Raw genomic sequence first — 24,890 nt, forward strand, 5'->3', positions numbered from 1 at the left:
CTCTCTTTGCTTTATCTTTGTATTCAACCTTATCGCGTTTATTTCGTACATTTTATTTACATAAATATTCTTTAACCTTCGTCACGAGCTTTACACCCGTGCCGAATGCGAAGAAGACCCTTACATGCTACGGTAGCTATTACAAATTTTCTCTTCCGTGTGGTGCCGCCGCCCGGTCAATTGTTCCGCTCGGTTAGTTTAAACTTGAGTGGTTTGTCCGGAATGTACGTGGGGTTCACCTTGTACGTAAGCTTGTCGTAGTTGTACTCGACGTGATACCGTCGGAAAAGCTGTAACAAAGATAACGAAAATTAAACAACCCTCCGGGGAAATTCGCTCCTCTATCCTATACCTTGGACAACAGAATCTGAAGTTCGCATTCGGCGAATCGTCGTCCGATGCACGTCCGCCGGCCGTAACCGAACGGCAAGCTCACGTACGGATGGATCTTTTGACCGGCGTGGGGACACCCAGCGTGCTCCTTCAGCTCACCTCGCTTCAGCCACCGCTCGGGCAGGAATCGATCCGGCTCCGGGAAGTACTCCTCCAGATTAGACACCACCAGGTGGGGGAAGATGACGTGGGTCTGCGTTTAGAATAATAGAGCAAGTCAGTACAAATACCTCCAACCATTGACCCTTGGTTTCCCTCACCCCCTTTGGAATGTGATATCCTCCGATGACCGCGTCCGACTGGAGGCTCCGCCCGTTGCCAATCACCACCGGGTACATTCTGCAATTATAATGAGTTCAACTCTCAATCCCTCCTAAATCAACAATGCCAACCAAACCAAACCCACCTGAGTGTCTCTTTGATACACGCCCGCAGATATGGCATCGTTTCCAGCATCGAAATGGTGAACTTTGTATCCGGCGTTGGCAGACTGCGTTTGATTTCGTTAAATAAAATTTCCTGCTTGTCCGGGTTCTGACTCAGCTGGTAGATTGTCGAGGTGGCCGCAACAGATGTCTGTGCAAATCAGCAAACACAAAAAAAAAACAAGCAAGCATGAAATCAAATAAAATAAAATGTAAAGCAGCGTGGTGGTGGATGCGAGAACGGAAAAAGGGGTGGGAATCGTAAACATATTTTGTGAGTGCGATCGTGAAGCATTATTTGCTGTGTTGGAGCTCCAGCTAGCTAGCGATCAGTGTGACGCTACGTAGCGAAGACGCAAACCTGCAACATGTACTTTGATCGCGATACTTTTTTCGATTAGACTGTTTCACATATTCAAATAAATATTTTTGGAAAACATTTGGCTTGGGATTCCATATTAATGTTAAGTAAAGTACTTTAAAAGTGACACTTAATTTAATTTTAGTCTCGGTACTTTTGGAATTACTATGAGCTTAAATTCGAGACACTTCTCTCAACTTTTAATTGACACTTGGCCAACTAAATTGAAATGGTTCTCCAAAATGGGTCAAATATATCAAAAAATAGCATGGTTTTGAAATACCTCGAATGTTTTAGGACATCCGAAACTTTCGGGAATTTTGATTAATAGACTTATCTAAAAACAAGTAGAAGTTTCAGGATTTTGAGAACGGGTCCTCCCAGACGACTTCAGTGAGTATGGAAGGCTACGGAGCATAGTTGTAACAATTTATTGAGATGTTCTTGGTCATCCAAAGACTCTCTAGAGTTAATATATGTGGGTCTACCATGGTACACCGTAACAAGCAAGAGGTCAGCGATTTTTTACCCCGGATCATACCCACATAGCTTCAGAGAGTACGCTAGGCTACGTTTCCCTGAATTTAAGACCTATGGGTCTTCCACCGTAACAATCGAGAGGTCAGCAGTTTTTACCATGATCCGTGGTACCCACACAGATTCAATAAGTGCGTTTTCTATTATGTTGGGATGTCCTGGGTCATTCAATGACTCCCTGGAGTTTAGATCTGTGGATTTACCGCTGTAACAAGAAAGAGGTTATCTAGTTTTGAACCCGGAACAGACCGGCAAAGCTTTGATTAATTGCATCTTCTCATGAATTCATCACCGCCATCTTGGATTACAAATTTGAAGATCACTTTTTTCTATTACCCGGAGTGATTTTTTTGCGAGGACTAGGATAATTGAGTCTGGACTGTAATAATGTCTTAGCGATTTATGGGATTTATGTACTGTAGGGTTCCCAGAAAAAATGATCCCCTGCTACAAGAGTTGGAAACGGGTTTTGGGTTATTTGAAGCATATGTGCAAGTTTGGAGCGAAATTGTTTGAGATTAACTCATTGAGACCTGTTTCATACAAAAATTACTTTTTCAAATTGCTAATAACTTTTCAGGTTCGAGTTTTACAGCATTGGTATGTTCTACAAAGTTGAAAGAGTATTTAATTTATAATGGGATTCTCACTTTTGGGAATATTTGAATAAAATTAGCGCGTCGTGAAGAACAAACCGTAAGAAAATTGGGTTTTCCATATTTCTTTGCGATTTTTCGCATATAAACTTCACCTTCGAGCATCAATGAGTAAATGATGACCGATTTTGCTCATATTTGTCGCTTGTGGAGCGAGGTTTCGAAAAAAGTCCCATTTTCTGGGCACCCTAATGTACAGTCGAATCTCTGGATATGAATATCGAAAGGACCATCGAAGAAATGAAGCATCCGTTTACAGAACGAAGCAAAATTGAAACTCGATTGGAATTGTAGCGAATGAAATTCAAGGATACATCGAGGGAGGTATTCAACGAGCTAGGAAGACTATTGAAGGGACTGAAGAAATCATCGATGGATGGAGCAATATCGAGATCGAGATGATCGACAACCAGAGAGTTGACTGTATGCATATTTATTATCATGCAGTCTGAGTGGTTCTTTCGAAATGTCAGAGTTTTGTTTAAGTTCAGAGTCACTTTTACAAGGAAATTTCCCATGAGAAAGGCATCGATTACCACTTGGAGTAAAAATCTTGATTATGTCAATAATGAAAAAAAATACAAGCGGTAACTTGAATATGTATTCTTAGTTTAAAATGAAAGTTTCAGTTGAAATTTCAAAGGTTTGTAAAGAAAACATTTAGCTTAAGCTAAAATAATTTTAACAATATTTATAACAATGAAGGCAAAACATAGAAAAGCTGAACAATTTGTATCCCAAACTTACCGTATCGACCCCCACCATGATCAGGTCCAGCGCCAGGACGGCCGCAATTTTGGGGTTGTTTGTCTTTTGCAGAATCCGCTCAACGATCGAGATGTGCTCCTCGCTCTTGACCTCCGTGCTGTTGTTCATCTTTTCCATGGCAATGTTGATGTGTCGCATACACAAGCTACGGGGATAAAAAAGAACCATTACATTTTTGTTCTTGTACACAGGGTTCAGAACGCTCACTCGGAATGTGTCCAGCGCGCCAATGTACTTCTTGTACGCGCTCGTTTGATATATCCGCCAGATGGGCATCCGCAGCTCGACCTCGGCCACGGTCCAGAAGAAGGCGTTGATGGAGTCGATGATCCGTTTGGACTCTTCGTTACCGTCCTTGGAGACACAGCCCAGTCGGGTGTCCAGCGCGACACGTCCTATAGCTACAGTTTCAAAGGGTGGAAAAACGACTCGGTTAAAATGGAAAACTTTTTTTCAAATTTAAAAGCGAATCCGCTTTCAGTTTTCGGCTATTTACACTCGAGTGCCCACTTGTAGAGTTCGTGGAGGAAATCTCCCGGCAGTTCATTGTTCTCGTCCCGCATTTCGTGTATTCTGGAGGGGGAAGGTGCCGTTCAACAGAGAAGGGGGGAGAAGTGAACGAAAGGAGAAAGAAAAGTGGTTGATTAATTAAACCAAAGTTTGACCGCCGTTGGTTTGGGGGGTGTTGAAATTGTCACTAGGCTGTATTGCTGTAAGGGTGTGTGTTTGCATGTTGATGAAAATGGGGTGCACGACGATGGTGTCCCTGTTGACAGGCACTTTGGCAGCCATCCACGGAAACGGTACGGAAATCCGTTGATAACCCACCGTCCTCCGAGCAGTGCGATGGCCTCCCTGTGGCGTTATGGGAAAGAATGCCAATCGTACCAACCAACGTGTCAATCATGTTCTGGCATTTGGATCGACAGTTTGGCCTCCTCGGTATCCCGGAACGACACGGTTAACCCGTGTCGAACAAATCGGTTGGGAGGGGCAGGGTGTGAGCATGCAGAGATGATGATTGTGAATGTTAACAGTGAGCGATGTAGATTCGATGTTCGGGATTGTACCTGGCCATAAAATCGGTGGAGATTTCGTCGAGAGGTGCTATGTACTTTTTTGCCGTCGTCGGCTGCAGCATCACCTGCTGAACCTGAGCTCGGAACGCGTCCCACTTTTCACCATGACTAAAAAAAGAAAAGAAAATCAATTATTCCTCATAACAGAATCCCACTCAATAAGCACACTCACACTCCAATCAGGCCCATGTTGTCGCCGAAAAAGTCCTTCCGTAGTTTGGACTTGTAGTTGCGCAGCGAGGGCATTGCCGGCCGGTGCGGCTGGACTTCCTCCTTTTTGAACGTGTCCCGGATGAGGTCGGCGTCGAACACAAACAGCAGGTCCGGGTGGCCGATCAGTCCGCCCACCTTGGCGATCTTGCCAAAGTGCCGGTGCAGATCGCACATCACCTTGTCGAGGTCCTCGATGCGGTACTGGCCTGGAATAGAAAAAAAAAACGGATTGATGTGTTAAGCTTCTATCGACCGGCCATACACGTTTTGCTCAGAAAAGTATAATTGTCCCAGCTATGTCCATGCAAATGAGCGAGGTTTTTGAGCACTTTATTGGCATATTTGTTCCAAAAACGTTCTGATTTAAAATTTGTTACAAAATGTTGCGGGTTTAAATTTTAATGATCTAACATAAATTAGCCAAAAATCCAGGTGGGACAAAAAAATATGGGCAATTTAAACTGGGACAGCCTGTACAGAGGACAGGTATCTCAGAACATCATGAGATACCAAATTTAATCTCCATACAAATTTAGAAGCTGGGCTACCAAAATATTCGAAAATTTTAATCACAAAAAGTGCATAGTGCCCAAAAAGTTACAAATTGCATTTTGTGTCATTGGTTCATTCATACGAGTTTCCATAAAAATTTGTCAGCTTTCTATCCAAAAATTGTGTCTAGATATTTTAGAGTCCCCGCAAGCGCAGAGCAGAATACCTGATGATTTTTTTAGAGGATTCAAAAGCTTTAAAAAAGAGTACAAAAAAACATGCAAAAAAATATTTGGCATTGCCAATTTTGTTAAACAATCATCATTGATGGAAAACTTTGAAAAAATGATTGTAAAAAAATTACTTAATTTTATCTGATACATCGGCTTTGTAATCAAAAGTATTTCACAAAAATGTTGATAAAGTGCAACGTTTTCGAAGCAAAGTTTATTTTTTGCGAACATTTTATGGTTGCCCAAGTCTAAAAATATATTTACAAAAAAATGTTTACAAAATTTCCTATCAACTTGTCTCCTTTAAAATCATATATTTTGCATGCATTTTTCTTAACCAAAAACATGAAAATTGTTTTGTAAAGTTTAAGAAGCGGGTTCACAGTGTTTTGACTGTAAAAGTGAGTAAAAAAACTTTCCATTGTTGATGTATCTGGAAATATTTTTTTAAATAGCGACAATCAACAAAATGAGAATAAGTCGAAAAGCTTAGTTCGGCAGCTCTGCAACACCTTTGTGGGTAAAAAATAAGACTTCAGCTTAGGCGCAAAAACGACTTATGTTCTCAAAAATCGAAAAGTCAAACTGAAATAGTGAACTTCTCCATACTTGCTCGAGTGTTCATCCAATAGAGCTCATATTAGGGATTTTGGCTAGAACCTAGGGACCATCCATAGACCACGTGGACACGTGGGGGGGGGGGGGTAGTGATTGTCCTCGCTCCATACAAGGAAGATTTTTTGTATGGATTATTGTCCACGAAGGGGGGGGGGGGATTGAGAATTCAAAAAAAGTGTCCACGTGGTTTGTGGATGGTCCCACTACCTTCAAATGCAATGTAATGGTTGCCGAAAGTCAAATTTGATCCACTTTAGTCCAGCTTAAAATAATTCAAAGTAGATCGAATGATTAAATAAAATTTTCCCTAGCTAAAATATATTGATATTTTAGGCTCATAACGTTTTTCAGCCATCTAATAATAGTGAGCTAAGTACTACTTCAAACGGTTCCAGCTATTTGGCCCACGGCATTTTCCACAAATAACCGCTCAGTTTATGAGACATGACGCTTCATGACTCATCGTGCCCCTTTGCATTACCACTGCCACTGGTTCGTCCAAAGTGAACCACAGCCGGGACACGGTGAAAGAACTGCAATTGCGGCAACCGCTTTCGGACTGCTGGAGACAGTATGTCTGGATTCGGCCGGGCGCCACCACCACCACCTCCAAGTGGAGCAGCAATCATATTCATGAATAAATTATTTAACAACTTACGTCGCCGTGTTGCAGCCATTTTCCACGTCACGTCACAAGGTCTGGAGCTGGAGCGGCAACAATTGACGCGGGGACGCAAACAAAACTCGGCCAAACCCAAATCCCTCTGTCCACAGCAAATAGTACAAACACGTAAAGAGTAAATCAAAGCCCGTCGTAGGTACATCGTGTAAATAGTCGTCGCGTAAGCACGTTACAACGGCCGCGGCGGCGCCGATGGGTGCTGTCCCTTGACAGTGTTTACATCCTATTAGAGGTAATTTACTGCACAAAGTACACACACGCAGCCCAAACAATGTTGAACACTGCGTTAAGGTGTGATCTTGCCCCCTCCCCAGAACTTTCATAAAAAAAATTGTCAAGAGTGAAAGTCTTGCCGAAACGATCACCCTAACGTACCACCCACGACGCCGGCCGATCACGGTGACCAAATTTTAAATGTTATGGTTCTCATTAAGTGCACGTGCTTAGCCATCGGCCGGTCGTAAGCCGATAATAACCAGGCTACAGGGTGATGAACATGGTACGCGGTTTGCATAAAGTGGCGGCCGCACGATGTATTCGACACCGTGTCTGACACACGTTTACGTGCAGCAGCTTGATAATTAGGCGGGAGAGATACGTTCGCCCAACTCGATGAGACATTGGTTTGTAGTGTATATGTCTTTGTCATTTTTGGGCGCGCTAAGCTTACGGATGTTGGACAAGGAGAGGGTTGATCGAAGCGATAATTATCACCCATTCACTATGCTCTTCTTCGAGCGAGTGAACGGAACTTAGTCAGAATTTAATTGTTCCGATTCACGTTCAAGGAGTCCATTCGGAAAATGACCTTTAAATTCTACGGAAGGCAAGAATGTTTAACTTTTTAAATACTTAGTTTTTGGTTTCTCTATAGGGCAATCTAGCTTGTCTATAAACAAGCTAGATTTGTATCGACAAATCTTTTCTGTGTATTCAATAAGCTTGCATTATAAATTTCAAGCTACTGAAAACAATCAATTTTCAATAGACTAGCCAAAGACCGATTCAAGGCTGCAGATCAAGTTATAGTAGATCTATGAACAGGTTCCATTGCATCTTTCTTTTCTTTTTGCTACACAACCCGACGGCCTTGAAACCAAGCCCCGAAAAGAAAACACGTTAATCGGTGAAACATACCCTCTATTAACACACATTCATTCATGTTTTGCTCCTTTCTCTACTGCCTGGGCTCACTGAAAAGCCGAGTAAAGAGTAAAATGGCAATAAAAACGATCAAAAGATCATACGAAACGGAGAGTGAAAAACGCAAGCTCAAGATTGATCTTGAAGATGCGGCTGTTAAAGTTTTGTTGCTTTTTAAAGAAGCCATTTAATTTGCTCTTTGTAGTCATCAATGTATATATGTATCTTAAAGCATGTTAGATTTTTTCGTTTAGCTTTGCTCATTTTTGATAAAAATTCACACCCAAACATTAGACATGTCTCAATCAGAAATCCAAACGTGAATGTCCACTCTATTTGTTTTTAACTCAGCTGATTTAAAGTGGGTCAACGGGTCAAAACCAGCCGTGCTGCCGCCGCCACCAGTAGAAACCCAAACAAAGAAAAACAAGCTGATGAGAGTCACTCACTGACTGCAAGGCAGCAATGGAAGATACTTTTCGACAAGCCATTACATAACATATCGTTTGGACACTGGAAGGTTCCAAAAATTAAACAAGAAGAAGACAACCAAAATTTACTTCATTTGGCATTCATCTTGTGACGGTGTCACCGAAATTAGCGGCTACCTTTTGTCTGAGCAACCGTGTTACGGGACGAAAGGCCGCGCGGGAGGATTGCGCCCAAAAACGTGTCCATTGTTGGCGTGAGCGCGCGCGGACAATGCTTACACTTTCAATCTCGGCTGTGGCGGCCCTGGGGAATATTTTGGCCAAACTTCCAGGTCAGTTATTAACGAAGTTGGAATAATAATGCTAAGCAGGCGTTGGCCCAATATTGTTTATTTATTGAAAGCGTTGACATCATCAGGCACCAATTATGTCCCTAGTTTGGTGTTTACTTATCGAAACTTACATGAACCCATTGCAGCATTTTCTTAGAACCAAAACCTGTCAGTTTATTTTTTTATGTCAATCTAAGAACAATCCTTGGGTTAGTTTGCAATACGTCGTAACAGCCATCACGACCTCCGACATAAAAGAAAAAAGCACTTAAAGGACGTTACAAATGGTGCAAAATTTTCAAATCAACCCTAACAATGTTCGTTTTAAAACCTATTAAAATTCTAGAGATCGGAAACAATGCAAATTACTGATGATATAAATTTTGCGTCGCTTTCAATATTTTGACAAGTTTTATTCTACACATGCTGATACTTTTGGCAACGACTATCCCATTCCTTGTTGACTTATTAGAATCGCCAGTAATCAATGATTGCCAACTACACAGAAAAAAAATATGATGTAAACTTGAGATTCGACGTAAACGATTGAATCACACGTAAAATGATGTTTTTACGTATAATTTGTTCCAAATTTACATCAAATTGCATTTGAATTTAAATGTTTAATAACGTGCAAAAGAGTTACATCATTAATGATGTAACATTCGGAAATATTGTTTGTGTGTAGGACGTCAATGATTGTACCATAAATTATAAAAAAATTGAAACACAATTAGACAATTTAGAGTAATGATCAATTTTCTTCGAAAATGATTAACCTTAACTTTTATTCTGAACAAAAAAGACTAGCTTTTGACCTGTTGTGTTTGACGGACGAGTTATTTTTGCAAAAGATATGATTTTTGTTTATTATTAATTTGATATTAATTACAAGTTTAGGCCATTTTTAGTTTAAGTTTTTCGAAAAAAAAACTTATTTTGAGTAATATTGCCCGTCCTTATCAATCTCTTGGAATAAAAATGTTAGATCTGACAATTTACTATACACAGCAAAAAATGTGTAGAAGGCCTGGGTTTAAAATAAATTTTGCATTATTTTATAAATTTTTATGTAATATTACATACTGAAATATGACGCCCATCAGTATGGGAAACCTACTTGACCGAAATGCCAAGCTCATATCGTCGCCATAGTGCTAACTTGTCGTACGTGCATTTTGGGCCAAATTGAGTTAAGAACGTCATTTTGTGTAGCTCACAATGCCTCAAAAAGACCTTCACAGATCCCCAAAATCCGATTTCAATCCTGAGATATTCAATAAAAACCAAAAACGCTCCGCGGATTTTTGTCACTTTACATATGTAAGAAGTTTCAATCTTGACGTGCTATCTTGTCACTCTATGAAAATTTTGGTAAGTGCGACAATTGGCCAAAGGGATTTCAGGTCAGGATGCGTTTGACGCACGTACAAGTGAGACAACATTTGTAATTATAACTCGGGACTCCGGCAACCAAATACAACCAAACTTCGGGGCAATGCATAGAATTGGTTGACCATGTTTTTCATTGTTTACATTGCTTGCTTTCGTTTTTGTTTATTCAAGGTCAAACATTAAATCGCGTTTTTCTCGGAACGTCGAAATGGCGGGTGCGACAAGATAGCACGACGACGTCGATATATGCGTTTATCCTTTCCATTCTTCATCGGTCTGATGACCGAGCGGGTTAAGGCGCCAGTCCATAATGTTGGTGCTGGGAATCTCGAGGATGTAATGGGTCGGATGTCGGTGGGTCTGAGATATCAAAAATGTGTCTACGTGGTTTATGGGTAGTCCCCATGCAGTGGGTAGTATTAAGTGACGTAGGTGATGTGTATGCTTTTGTATGCGATTTTTCCATCGGATTTTTTGCTGTGTAAGTTTTAACATTGAACGTTGTTGATTGGATCATTACACGGAGAAAAAAGAGTTCCCAAAATCGTGAACAAGCGTTCATGAAAATGGGAACCTCGAACCTGTTCAAATCCCATGGTACGATTTTGAAAAACGTACCATGAAATTTGAACACTTTGTTCGTGGTTCCCATTTTCATGAACGCTTGTTCACGATTTTGGGAACTCTTTTTTCTCCGTGTAGTGGCTGAGATATGCTTTTTTTCTCAATTTTTACTCATTAGGCAAGTTTTAGTAAAATAAAAAATTACAGGTAAAACATTTTCGTTTTGCGGGGAGAATTAATCAATTTTAAAATCAAGCTTTTCGTCTTGTTTCTGGTTTCCACACTGCATCTTAGCATAGGCCACTGCTTTTGAATAGAAAAATCTTGTGTGCCAAATGAAATTTTAAAGATGAAAAGCAACATTTCTTCGGTTAAAAAAATAAACAGTAATTGGATTTGTCGCCAAGAGACTTTTAAACTCCCTGAAAATATTTTATTTATTTTAAATATCGTGACATTTCACATCGCTCCATCACATAAAAACAATTCCGTTAATATTTCAAAAAGTATACAATTTATTTCCACGAGTTTTGCATTTTTTTAAACATAGGACCAACTTTAGGACCACAGTTCAAAAAAATGGCGTTAAACTGAAGGAAAAAAATTTCTTCATTAGTTCATTTTAATTTTGCAAACATTCGACTGTTTATGATAGTTTTTGCTTCTTTTTTTTTTAATTAAGCTGAGGTTACTTTTTGTTTCTTTTTGAAAACTAGCCTAATTAGAAATTCATATTTTTTGTTTATGAGGCAAATTTTTTAATTTTATTTTTTTAAATAAATTTAAATCAAATCGAAAAATAAAAAACTTTATGGGAAAATGATGATGCTGCCACCCCGAAAATCACAATGAAGCTGAAATTTTAAGATCATTGGTCATTGGAAAATACCAGGCAAATTTTAAAGAATTTTCTTAACGTCTCATTCCGATTTGTCTAGTTTTCACGCAAATCTCGATCTACAACAGAAATCAAAAATATTATTTGTGTTTATTTTGCGATGCCATTTTGTGTGTCTCACTACTTTTAAATAGAATCCTTAGTATCAAGAGTAACATTCTTATAGGGCTTCGGTTCTCAACCATGCCATGTTATTCAAGTAAGCCGGTACCTTTGTTGAGAACCGTTATTATTCGTGTAGTAATCGTTGTTTGCTAATCGACAGATTTTGATCAAAAATACCCACGTAAAATCGTTTGAGAACTGTTGTGAGAAATTGTTGGCGAATCTGATGGTTATCTTTTAAGGTGCATCGACATAATTAAGATTGACAACCATCGCATCACCTCACGTAGCGCACATGATGTCAGTTCGTATTACTCCGCGTACAACTGAGCAGTCAGTCAAAAGATTTATGTGTCTTTCTTTCCCTATCAAAAGGAGACAAAATGACTTTTCATCAACAAAATCGCTGTAGGGCGCAATGTCACCACAGGGCCTAGCTGTCTGTCTGTGTCAACGCGCGCGCGTCGAATTGAGATGTATTGCACTTTTTAATGTTGGTCAACTTCGTCACTTGCCCGTTGACCACAGGACCACAGCAAGTGAACCAATAAAAAGGGCGCGGTGAAAGAAAACCCTGCCCTGACTCAACTTTTTTTTTCGGGTGATGTAATCCCACCCGGTGTCTCGATTTCTCACGACGACCTTCAACCTTTTGCGTCGAATTCGAGCCAATTTATGCCAACTGTGGGTAATTTTGGCGTACTCTACCTGTAGGTGAAGTGCACTTTAAAGGGTTTAATGCTGATTTATGTTTTCTGCGTGTCGAATTACTTAGCTTGATGCGCTTCTTGCAATCATCATCCATTGCAACGCCGACAACAACAACAACAACAACAGTATGATGTAAACGCCAACACAATTCAACTTGACACAGATTCCACCCGGTTGCAGTGGGAAATAATACCCATTGCATTGTCTCATCTATTTTTGACTAATTTCACGCCACGTGGCTGTTCAAAGAGCTGTTTAGGAAAAGTGAACTTACCGATGAGCGGGGCGAACCGCCAGCTGTTGCCAATGAGGGGCAGTTCCTTCGGACCCGGAACCTCCGTGTACGGTCTCACGTGGCCACCGAGCTCGGCCAGCTGCTGGGGATCGGCGAGGGTCGCCGTGGCCGCTGGTGTCGCGGCCACTTCGTTTGGTAGCACATTGATGGCCGACGAAAATGCTGATCTCTTGAGTAAAGAGTTTGCGATTCTTTGTCCTACCATATTCTTTGGATCTTGATTTTGCCTGTGGGGACAAACGGAGAAACGATTTGTTAGCTGGGACTGTTTGGTGAAGAATTCAATGATACAGGTGTGCGCTGCTTGGTTGGAGTTCACTATGGGAAAGCTAATAAATGAAACTGGTTTCTAAGAGGGTCTCTCTATCACTGAGATGGTGACGACGGCAATATGCAAATCATGTAACGACGGTGACGATTCCAAGCCAAGGTTCACTTGAGGACATTCGAGAGTTTTCGGGTGTGTCGTCAAGATTCATTCAAGTTTCACCTTAAATTTAAGCGGAAGTTGTTGAGTGATTTCTATCATTAGATATTCAATGTTGCCGATGGGTATCTTAAAATTCACATTTACAGATTCGGCATCTTTATGATTTTGTAAGCTGAAATGCATTATATAAAGCTGTTCTAATTTAAATTCTAAATTTAACCTTTTTAGAGCTTTAACCCTCTAAACCCAACCTCACTTTTATTGGATTAATTTAAATTAAGGTCAATATTATTATTAGGTGGAAGTTTTCATTAAAAGAATCCCGAATTTCAATAAATTTATATTACCACCAGAGTTCTGTTTCATTATTGACCATTTGTAAAACAAGAAGTGATTTGACTTATCTTTGACCGGTTCAGGCTTGATTTTTTCAAATGTGTTTAAGGTAATAAAAGTTTATTACACAAATGCAATTGTGTTTCTTATGTTTATAAGACCTATTAAAAAGAACTGTAGATGGGCGAAATCGGACTGAACTGAACGCGCTGGTTCCCTAGTACAAAAATTAGTGTCTCTTATGTTAAAAAATCCGAGGAATCGATTGGTGATCATCCACCGCACGAAACAGATAAGACTCCATTTTGCCCCAATTCCTCATTTTTCTTTTTTTTTTTTTTGAAAATCTGTATTCAGAGCGGAGACTTTATGCGGCCATCCAATATATACGTAACTTATGTGAAAATGTCCCAGGAATCTAGGGTCCATTTTACCCCAACTTCGCTTTAAAAGCATCCTTAGTCGTTTTCAAATGTTAAGATCAGATTTAAAAAATCTGAAAAATATTTTCATCGTAAATATCAGACAATTTTATATAAGAATGACTATTTGCACTTGATAGTTTGACACATGTGCGTTGAAAAAGAAATTATAAGTAAAAGTAAATCTTTCCCTGTTCCTGAGGGGAACAACGGTGGAGAGTATCGGGGCCGGCATTTACAAAGCGGATTCAGTGACGGTTTATTAAACAACTTAATGTTAACATGATAAGGTTAATGTTAACATTCCATAGGTTGTCTACCTAAGGTGGCTTGATAAGGTCCAGTTTGTGACGATACACTACCTTCCCTTTACCCCTTCACTAAGCAATCGAAGCCGGGATTTGAACCCCGATCTACCGCATACGAGGCGGAAGCGTTACCACTGGGCTACGTGGCTTGGTCAAGACATAGAAATTAAAATAAATAAAAAAAGGTTTCAAGAATCAGTTTTCGGCCAATTTTCTCAGGTACAGAATAAACTGCCGTTTACATAATTTTTATTTATTTATTATTGATACCAACATAATTGTGCCAAACTATCGAGGGCAAATAGTCATTCTTATCGTCTGATCTTTTTGATAAAAATATTTTCAGATTTTGAAAATCTGACCTAACATTTAAAAATGCTTTTATAGCGAATTTGGAGTTAAATAGACCCTAGATTATTTTTGCGGGGCAAGTGGTTATTTTTACTGTATTCCTGGGATATTTTCACATAAATTACGTACATTTCGGATGGTCGCATAAAGCCTCCGCTCTAATTACAGAACACTTTTAAAGAAAAAAAATTGAAAAATGGTTCCTGAGCAACTCTCTACGAAATCGGCCGATTTCGACCATTTTTATTTTTTGTATTTTTTTTTTATTTAGGGCCTTCCCTATGACCAAATAAGCTATTTTGCTTCATTGGTTCACCCATACAAGTCTCCATACAATTTTGGCTGCTGTCCATACTGATCAATTTGGTGTCTTCGGCAAAGTTGTAGGTATTGTTGAGGACTTATGAGAAAAAAATAGGTATACGGAAAAAAATGGCAGATTTTTTTGTCAACTTTTTTTTCACTAAAACTCAATTTCCCAAAATACGTATTTTTTGATTTTTAGTTATGAAGTGAGTTATGAATTTTTGAAAAAACAGTGATTTTGGAAAAAAAATCGAAGTTTCATGCAAAAACAAGTTTGACATTATTTTTTAAGCAAAATTGAATTTGCAATCGAAAAGTACTTTACAGATTTTTTGATAAAGGGCTCCGTTTTCAAAAGCCACCGAAAGTTTGATTTTAGCGAAATATTTGCAGTTTGTCAATTTTTAAAAATAGTGACCATAAGTTTTTTTTTGAAAAGTTCAGAAAATTTGCTTTAAAATTGTCTAAGAGACATTGAAGATTGGACCTCGGGTTGCTGAGATAGAGCCGCTTTAAGAAAAAGAAACACGAAAATTGAAGTTTTCTTAAGGTGAGAACAAGATTGTCCGTTCGACGCAGCGGTGAACGCAGAACGCTGTGCCAGTTCGATTTTTCCATCAACTGTCAGTCTAACAATCTGCAGGGGTTGCTTTGTTCAATGGTCGATGACTGGCAGGCTATGATGACAGGCGCAAAATTTTTCGTTTGCGTTCAGGCCTGACGGACAATCTTGTTCTTACCTTTAATCTCACAAAAATAACCCACCATTTTCTAATGACCATATCTCAGCAAATAATGTTCCGATTTTCAATGTTAATACATGAAAAATTCGTGAAATTTTCCGATCTTTTCGAAAAAATACAAACATTGAATATTATGCCCATTTAAAGCGCTAGTCTTGATTTAAAAAATTTAAAAATATTTTTTTCTTCAACAATACCTACAACTTTGCCGAAGACACCAAATTGATCAGAAAATTCACTAAAAAGTTACAGCTGTTTGAATATTTACATTCCATTTTTGTATGGACGGCAGCCAAAATTGTATGGAGACTTGTATGGATGAACCAATCACACAAAATAGTTTATTTGGTCATAGGGAAGGCCCCCACAAAGTTTGAGCCAAATCAAAAAATACAAATAAGATCCATTTCCGGTTTTGGTAGGTGGGAAGGTGTAAAATGCATTTTAGAACAGTCAAATGTTAAAACTATGGCTTGAAGTTTAAATTGTTCTACTATTTTGTTTAACGTAGTTTAAGGAGCAAACTTAAGCTAGTCAAAAATAGTCAAAAATAAGCCAATAAAAAAATGTGATTCGCTTATCCGAGGTGAAATTTTAAGCGAAGCTGGACAGCAGAGAATTAAAATGTTCATAAAATTAGCTTCCAATGAATAAAAAAAAGCTTTCAAACCATGAAGTTTAACCTAATAAAGATGGTTGGGATTTGATGGAAAAATACAGTGTGAATTCTCAGAATGTGATACTTCTATGACGCAAATAGCACAGAAACCGGATTTCTTCAGAGAGACTGGTTTTGTGTAGAAGACAGGGTTTCCTCGTTTGAATACAACTTGAATCGATACAAAAATGCATGCTATTATGGCGGTTTCCAAAAAAATCCAAAGGAATTCGCTTTTAAGAACTCGTATTGATATTAAATCATACTATCATTGAAAATATGTCTTCATTATACAAATTTTTAAGACTATTTAATTTTAATTCGACTTTTTTTTGGCAAAAATAGTTATTTTTGTAATTTTTATTCATAACAATTCCTTACTGCAAAAAGTATCACAAAATGTAACACAGACGTAACTTAATAATGCTTCAATTCGTTTTTAAAAAGCATATCATTGAAAAAAGATATTTAACATTTAAACACTTTAAGATTCTCAAATGTTACGCTGCTATATTAGGATGGAAAGATCAGATAGAAGAAGTGTTTTTTTTATCAATATCTAGTTCTTTAGGAAAATTAAAAATAAATAGACATGCCTTCAGATATTGAACTGTCATTGTTAATAAAAAAAATCAGGCTTTACAAGCTTGTTGTTATGGTGGCTTATTTATTTTCTACAATAATTACAATGTAATTACAATATGGTGAGATAAAAAAAAAACATGAATAATGAAATTATTTAGCCAAACACACAAACACATGATGGCAAGCCCTCACCAAGCTTAAAGGCAATAACCTTCAGTTTTTTAAAGGTCTTTTTTATTTTTTGATGCACAACTTTCATGAACTTGGATGCTTCATTCGGATTCGGTGACTTGAAGGCGTTCTGTTCTCTTCGAAATCGAACCCAAAAAAAAATGTGCATTATAACCTTGAATTTCAATCTCCGAGAGTTGCAGAGCAAGCCGCTCACTGCGCTGAACCGGTCATCAGCACTGGAATTTAGGTTCTAAGGTGTTCTCTGAAAACCGGTTCACAAAAAAAATAAAAACGAGCAGGTTGGACGCAGAACTTTGTGCAGCGATCACTGATTTCTTGGTGGCAGTGCTGTCTTAATCATAATCAGGTGTATTACTGAGATTTTTCTTATAAAACCAGTTCTGGTTATCCCCTTTCCTCCGATTCGAATCCAACTTCATAACAGTGCTATCAAGTGATAATAATAGCCGAAACAGCCTTCAATTGACTGAAAAGCTTTATAATAAAGATAATAATAAACAGCATTATAAACAAGCAAAACAAAAACAGTGTTGTTTACAAATTGCTAATACGAAAAGAAACGAAAAAAATTAAAGCGGATCGATAAATGTTAGCAAAATCGCAGACATGCGAGTGCTATATATTGACAAAAAATCAATTGAATTATTTTAATTTTAAGAAAAGAAAAAAAACTCAAGGCGATGTTATTATGATGACTGAATATATCATAAGCCAAAAACAATTGTTGACGTTGGATAACTTCTATCTTGAAGGATCTGGGGCGGCATTTCAAAAGCATTTAACTTTGTCCAGAAAATTGAAATGGCACGACTTTTGCATACTCGATTCGATATTTTATCAGCAACTTTTTCACAATTGTAAAACTATTGTAATGTAAACAATATTCTCATAATTGTTGGATATTCCAAACCAAGCTTGCGCTAAAATATGTAGGTAAGCGACATGTAATTCAGTCGAGCACCTAATTTTTTAAATGGCAGCACTTTGGCGGTCAAAAGTTAATAACTGATTGATTTTTGCACAAGTCAATAATAGATTATTTGACCGATTCTTAGAGAAGCTACACCAAAATGTCACAATTTTCAATTTTCAATATGATTTTTAATATGAAAAAAATCATTTTTATTATGATGCAATAATTGCAATGTGCTTTAAATGCGTTTTCTTACCTTAAAAGCCAAGAACATTGACCAAAAGTGGTCTGCAAGCCATTGTACGGGAGAGGAGTTTTTTCATAAATTTGCTCGTTTCGTTGTCCCGTCACGAAAACAAATGGCTGGCAAAAACTCAAATTTCATCCAATTCTTTCAGTTCAAGGAGCAAAAGATTCGTTTTTTAATTTGTGATAATGTGTAGAAGAGTAAAAGTTTTTAAAAATCAAACAGGCAAAACTGTAGTGATTTTTGTAGTGTGCCATTTAAATGTCCAGTTTTACGATGTTGTCCCGTCACGCTACATTTTTATTTCAGGGGAAGCACAGGAACTATATTGTTCATTCTGCATGATATTTCTTTGTAGGAAAATCAATTATCTTTCCAAATATGTTATAACATTGGAGGGTTTCTTCTTTTATTTTGCCACTACAGCCAAAACGCTGAAAAAAACTTGGATTTTTTTTGAAAAGGAGCCGAAGAATCGGTCATTTGGTTATTCTCTGACCATATGCATTCATAGAAAAAGAAACCGTAAACCGGGCTGATATTGGTACGATTTCAATCTATTTTTCAAACATGTTAGAATTGGTAAGACATTTTGCATTATTTTTATGTTTTGAACCTGTACTTGGCTGGGTTACACAACGACCATGTTTTCTCTAAAACGGTTTTTCAATTGTGCTAAAAAACGTAGTTTCTTTTTTAAACCCCAGTAACTTTGATAGTCACTGGTTTCTTACAAATTTCAGCCTAAAAGTGAGCAAATTGAATTATTTACGTCAAATTTATCATTAGTGAGGTTTATTATAATTTTCATTATAATTAATCAATCAATTAATCAATGCTCATTTAACTTAATTTATTTAATACCTTTTAATCAAATTTACATAAATTTGCGGTCAAATAAATAATAAGTTCCAAGTTTGATCAGAATTGATTTTTTTTTTTTCATAAAAATATCGATTTTTGTTACCATCAAAAACCAATGTTGTAGAAATATACTTAGAAAATTGTTCTACTGAAAATGCCTATAAATCTCAAGATATTTTTGATTTCTATTTGAATAATGCTTGAATCTTGTAACCTAGAAACCAATTTTAGCTTTTGTTGAAAATGTCTAAAGAATCCGATAAAACCGTCCATTTTCGATTCGAACTAAGTTATATTGAGATAATCCAGAAATTTTTAGAGTATTAAAAACCCTTTTTATAAATGTTTTCTTAATTATAGTCTATTAACTTTTGGAAAATGTACAAATTGGTTGACAACTGCTTCTTGAGCTACTTTGAACTCTTCTCCAACATTTCATACCATTCTGTTCGTTTATTCATTTTGCAAAATCTTTAACCAATGGTTTACAGAAACCATTTGATCGAACCAGTTAAAAAAAACTTTTGATCCATCAAACGTGTTATCTTGGTAACCTTTTGTCAGTTTCAACGTTTTGCTAGAACCAGCAGATTTATTGGTAAGATCAGAAAAAATGTTTTATTTTTTATTCAACCAAAAAAATTTCGCCATCTTCATTTTAGGTATCGTTGTTCTAACAGTTTTTCTTTAATTGGTTCAGTACTTTTTATGTAGAATTGTAATTTCATTCACATGCTTCACGAAGCATAGTGTAGTGTTTTGACTACACTTGGGGATCCGCAATATGCTATTGTCTCTATTCAAGCTTTTTCAAAAATGCTCTTTATTAAAAATTAATAATAATTATAATTCTAACATTTCTTAAGCAGTACTACGTCTTAACGCAACTATAAATATACTATTTTAATTTTATTTTTAGTCAAAATTTTCTGAAAAAAAACGGATTTAAAAATTGATTTTAAAACTTGCGTATATCCAGAGCAACATTTGAAAGGGGCGGTACGACATTGCTCTTACGGCCTTTCATTACACGCGTTTAAATGGAACGAAAGGCCGTAAGAGCAATGTCGTACCGCCCCTTTCAAATGTTGCTCCAGATATTATGAAATTAGACAGTTCAAAAAAACCCTAAATAAACAAACAATCACCGCCACTGTTTTAAATTATTTAGTCGATTGTTAACTCAAGAATTTATACCTTCTTAACATTCATATTTAAACTCTAAGTCAAATTGGGTCGCTTTGAATTTTCCAAAGTTTTAAATTTTTACCACAGACCGAAAACATTCGTGAATTTTTTAAACGCCTTTCTTGAAATTAAATGTTGTGTGTGGGTCCTGGACGGTATTGAAAAGTCTATTCATTTCATATAACAAACAAATGCATTTTTAAAGTCATACCAAATTTTAGGCATAGAAAAGACAAAAGATTATAATTTTAGGTTTCAGATTAGTTGTTTCAGCAAAGTAACAGCAACTTCCCAATGCCAAAGACACGACTTCGTAAATCTTCACATGAGCAATCACTTCATCAAAAATTACGTCAAAAGAGCCATAACCCAGAGACAGAGGGAAACCCAAAATCGGCCCCCAGGTCCTCTCCAAGTTCGAGAAAGATCAAGTTCACCGCCGTTGAAACAAGCTTTTTTCCGCGACCACAGCCACCACTGTTTTCGGTGTGGCGGCGCGCAATCCGTCAATTCGTCTGGTCTGGCCGCCCCGTCTCTGGTGTGTGAAACCGGGCGTATAAACACACTTGTGTCTGCTGTTTGCTCCGCCACCGGGGCGTTTCCCGTGATCTTCACCGTCGATGACCACGACCATCAAACGGGTTGCGTTGGTAAATTGAATTAGGGGAGCAGTTGCGATTTTCAGTAGGCTTTGAAGTTGGGGGTTTGATATACTGATGGTGTGAGGAAATAGGAGGATTTCCCCTTAATTTGAAGAGTCACCGCATTCGAGATCCGAATTGCATAACAATCGCGTCTAGTATCTTTGCTCACTTTCGCTCTCTCACTCTGCGGTATGTTTAATGTAATTTTTAGTAGTACACTTTGTGTGTCTTTTTCGTTTGCGAGTTTGCTGTTTTTGTCGATAGACTTCAATGTCTCAATGGACGTTGTTTCTTTGGTAAATAGTGAAGGAGCAACAACAAAAAACTTGCCAATAGCGCACACAATCTGCTTTGAATAGAGACTTCAAACACGAAGGAGGCACTCGAAGACTGCGAGCGCAGTAATGGTTACATGGTTGAAGACACACACCACGAGGAGCAATAATATAACAAATGATTCACTTACTTCCTCAAATTAAAACAGAAAAAGAGTGTTGTGGTTCACAATGGATGCCCGGATCGGATCGCTTCCCGGGGATGACGACGTTTCCAGGTTGATAAACCAGCCTCGACTGAGCTTATCCAGCGCGAAAGCACATGTGACACAACACTTCCGTAACGATCACCACCCCGTGCAAACAATTCACACCTTCTAGTTAGCTGGAATTCGATTTCATCCGTGTATAACTTCACTTTCAGCAGACAGATGTGTATGAATTCACTTTTTTCGTTGCTGTTGCTGCTTCAATCAGCGCACACACTATTCAAGTAGCGAAACCGTTGAGGATCGCGCCGTGACTAGATACTAAAGGTAGAACCTAGTAGATTGCTCAAGGTTACAGAACAGCGCTGCGATCTATCAACACTGGCCGTCGAGCACCGCGATCGCGCATCACTTAGCACCACCGGAGAGAACACACAACACACACACACACACACACGTAGAACGCTTGTCACTTGGGTTTAGAAGATGCCTTCGCAGCGGCAGCGAAGTAGGAAAACGATCTGCTCTCCGCCAAATACCGAGTATAATTAAAGAACCTTAAGCTCAACCGTTCGGCCAAAAGCCGCGCCGCGATCGTCGTCGTTGAGCCACGCGCGTGACTGTCCGAAAAAGACCAGAGCCTGCTGCTGCTACCACCACTAGTTGAAACCACGCGCCGACGAAGACGGCGACGATCAAGGTATGCCAAGACTCAACGAAGCGCGCACGTGGTGAACGATCGCGCGTTCAAACTCGCGACGTTCTACAGTAGGCGATCGCCGAAAAAACGCGATCCCCGCCTAATTTTTCGAAAAAAGGCTTCAAACTTCGTTTGTTTGCACACAAATACTACGATCGCGATCGCGCACGGTGGTTTCTACGGGGTCGCATGACAGCCAAACAGCGACTGATTGAGTCGGCTCATAGTAGCGTGCCCACGAGGCGGCTTTGGGGGTCTATGCTGCTCGGGGGAAACCGACAAGGTGTGTGTTTGTGTGGGGTTGTGGTCTATGTTGTGAAGTATGTAAATAGAGTTGAAATTCGATAAGGAATTCGGCCTTCTCGGTGAGAGATTGAAGTTTGCAATGATCGCAACGAATAGTCGTCGTCGCGGTCGGTGGCGACCAGCGATGATCGCGATTTGTTCAGAGGTCTAATATTTTGTCATTTCTGCTCGGTAGAGTACCGATGACGCAGGAATTTTATGTTGTTTGAGTGGTTGGCTTCAACGAGAAGGCTCAAAACCGAGAGTCGGTAAGCTGAAATGTAAACAAAATCATCGTCTTAAGTGGAGAAATTTTTCAAATAGGATGGAGCGAGCTGTTAATGAATTCAGTCGAATTAAAAAAAAAAGTTTTCTTATTAAATCGAAAAGAAAAATGAAATTTGAAGATTATGTTTCAGATATGTTTACTATGGGCTAAGAGCACCGTGACAACCGAGTTTATTCCAACCATGAGGGTTTTAATATTGTTTATTGCAAGCATAATCATAACCAAACCCCTCAGCAAACGTTAAATTAGTATAGATTGTAGACAAATGTTTCAATAGGACGTAACCTTAGGCAAAACCAAGCAAGATTACTTCATTTTGCTGCCGGATCTTTTTTCCAGATCTCTTCCGGATCCGGCAGCAAATTTGTATGGTTTGACGTTTGCGGTGCATCAGCCAATGCTTACTGTGATAACTTTCAAGATAGAACCCGGTGCGGACCAACATAGCTGGTGATCGTTTTCCTTCTGGATACGATTTCTAAGTAAAGGAAAGGTAGTGTATCGTCACAAGCTGTACATTATCTTCTTGGAATATTGACATTTAACCTCATTTAACACTAAAATATGTTAATAAAGTTAACATTGAAAAATGTGAACGATTGATTTCGTCCTCAAAATGCTGGATAATATTTTATTTTTTCTAGTTATTTATTTTTCGACAAAACATATTCAAAATTATTCATCAAAAACACAATTTGAAATATTTTTTCACAAAAAAAAACTTTTTTTCAATTGCACATTTGCTGGCTCTTTTACCCTATATTTAGCGTCAGAGGGGTAAAGCGACCAAATAGCGGGGTCCACGGTCCAACCAATGTGAGTATCGCGGCCCATACATACAATTTGACAATCTTGCCATCAGGCTGAAAAGATCACAAGAGTCGGTTTATAAAAACAAGATTGCTTTAATTTAGGTTCACTCAACATCAAGCTATACATAATTTGAGGAAGTGTTGGGCATTCTAAAACTTGTTTTTACAGACCAAAAAAAATGTAGCCGCGGTCTCTCGATAACAGTTAACGATATTGGTTGGGGTAACGACCGGAGGTTAAGTTTTGTCACCATCAACTTAACCTTCATCTGTACCCAAACACTTCAGGATCTTGGCTGATCACTCAAACAAACAAAAAATGTGGTAGAAGGATCAGGGAGACAATTTCTTCAGTCGTGTTTGCCCACTTGATTTCGCATTTAACTGCGAGGCGCACAACACAAAAGCCCAGGTGAAACGTCTTCGGCAAATTGGCAGGTGAAGAAAACAAAATTCACACACAACAAATGAGTGAAAATTGTATTGATTTGGCTGGTAGTGAGCAACGGCCACCACAATGAACTCTTTCCCAATCCGGTCGATCAGTCAGACTCGGCAAAAGTGGTGGTGGTGGCGGCGTAGGAGCGATGTATGGAAGACGGGTCCAAGCCAAGTAGTAATAATTGGCACCCCCTCATGGCAGGCAACTCTAGCATGTTCCACGACTGCCCCCGGCGGAGGACCGTCTGACCGGCCATTAACAGTTGAACACACGCAGCAGCGACGATGCAAATGTGCAACCAAATAATTGTTTGTTTGTATTTCCAAGAGGATTTTGAAACACGCACCACAGAAAAAGTTCAAAGCTCACCTAGAAAGGAACGCTGACGGTGAGAAACGTAAGTGACGAACAGGGTTGAACTGGTTAAAGCAGGATCTATATACTGAGATGGTGGGCGCCGTTATTAATCAGTACACGTTTATTGCTGCCCAAAATTATGTTTCTTTGCAAAAGATACAAAGTGTGATTTTTTTCGAATTTGCCACCCAAAGAACACTTTCTTTGTCAGAATATCTAGAAATGCTAATTCAATTAGCATCATTAGCTTAATTGTAAAAATCGTGTCTTGTTCCTTATGTAAGGCAATAATCAATAATGTTATCCCTTCTTGCCAATAAACGATGATACGTTTTGAGTCAAGGTCAATCGCCCCTCTGACCAGGGTTATCTCTCGTAAATTACCCCGTCACGAAATTTTCGACTGCCACCAATTCTGCTGAGTAACCTTCTTCCACTGGTATCTGATGTTTGCATTTCCGCTTACTTTGAGGCGAAATAGTCTTGGGCAAACATCCGACGACCTTTCCTCGGAATCAAACCAAAGCTCCACACTCCAGTTCAAAGTGAGTGCAAATATGCTATTTACCTACCTTCAGTATTGAGCGTGGCATTAGGGTGATGCGAGAAAAGGATCTTTTCTTAGTTATTCGTACTATGACAAAATAAGGTACTTAAAACGTGCTGAATTTCGAATCGTCTGCATAAATTTAATTAAAATGTTAAAATACAGTTTTATTTCAAAATGATTTCAAAGAGTTTTATTATTTTATTTTTTTTTTGCTGAAAATAGTTAATCTATTAGAAATCGAATGTTGTGAGATCTACCAAACAATGTATGTTGGAGCATCCTCAGACGCTTAGACCTTTTTTCTAGCCACCCTAGTGTGGAATCGCACACTTTGGCAAAGAACGGTCGTTAAACGGTCGTCTCTTTTGAAGGGTAGGTCGAAGGACTGATTTCTGGTGATTCGATACGTTTAGTGTTAGGTGACTTTGTTTAGCAATGCTCAACTCTGAT

At 38.5% G+C, this 24,890-nt stretch overlaps 2 protein-coding genes across 11 annotated transcripts in view; one reads left to right on the top strand and one right to left on the bottom strand.

Moving 5' to 3' along the window:
• Nucleotides 1-24,890, top strand: part of LOC6030853 (G protein alpha o subunit) — an 84,323-nt gene that overhangs the window by 34,867 nt on the left and 24,566 nt on the right. The gene's annotated exons all lie outside the window — the stretch shown is intronic.
• LOC6030854 (probable cytochrome P450 49a1) lies at nt 6-21,647 on the bottom strand. Its single transcript, XM_038265240.1, has 10 exons — nt 20,988-21,647; nt 12,311-12,558; nt 4,392-4,638; nt 4,211-4,327; nt 3,637-3,713; nt 3,120-3,541; nt 800-969; nt 654-732; nt 353-586; nt 6-290 (listed from the first exon to the last, which is right to left on the bottom strand). The coding sequence occupies exons 2-10, from the start codon at nt 12,534-12,536 to the stop codon at nt 177-179; spliced, it is 1,686 nt and encodes a 561-aa protein (XP_038121168.1). The 5' UTR covers nt 12,537-12,558; nt 20,988-21,647; the 3' UTR covers nt 6-176.

This window comes from Culex quinquefasciatus, chromosome 3, assembly GCF_015732765.1.
Source record: "Culex quinquefasciatus strain JHB chromosome 3, VPISU_Cqui_1.0_pri_paternal, whole genome shotgun sequence".
Lineage (NCBI taxonomy): Eukaryota > Metazoa > Arthropoda > Insecta > Diptera > Culicidae > Culex > Culex quinquefasciatus.

Excerpts from the sequence above, each read along its gene's own strand:
- LOC6030854 (XM_038265240.1), bottom strand. The coding sequence starts at position 12,536 with ATGGTAGGACAAAGAATCGCAAACTCTTTACTCAAGAGATCAGCATTT. Across the intron at positions 587-653 it reads GATATCACATTCCAAAGGGG|ACCCACGTCATCTTCCCCCA; the intron begins GTGAGGGAAACC and ends TTCTAAACGCAG. Across the intron at positions 291-352 it reads TTCAGATTCTGTTGTCCAAG|CTTTTCCGACGGTATCACGT; the intron begins GTATAGGATAGA and ends TCTTTGTTACAG.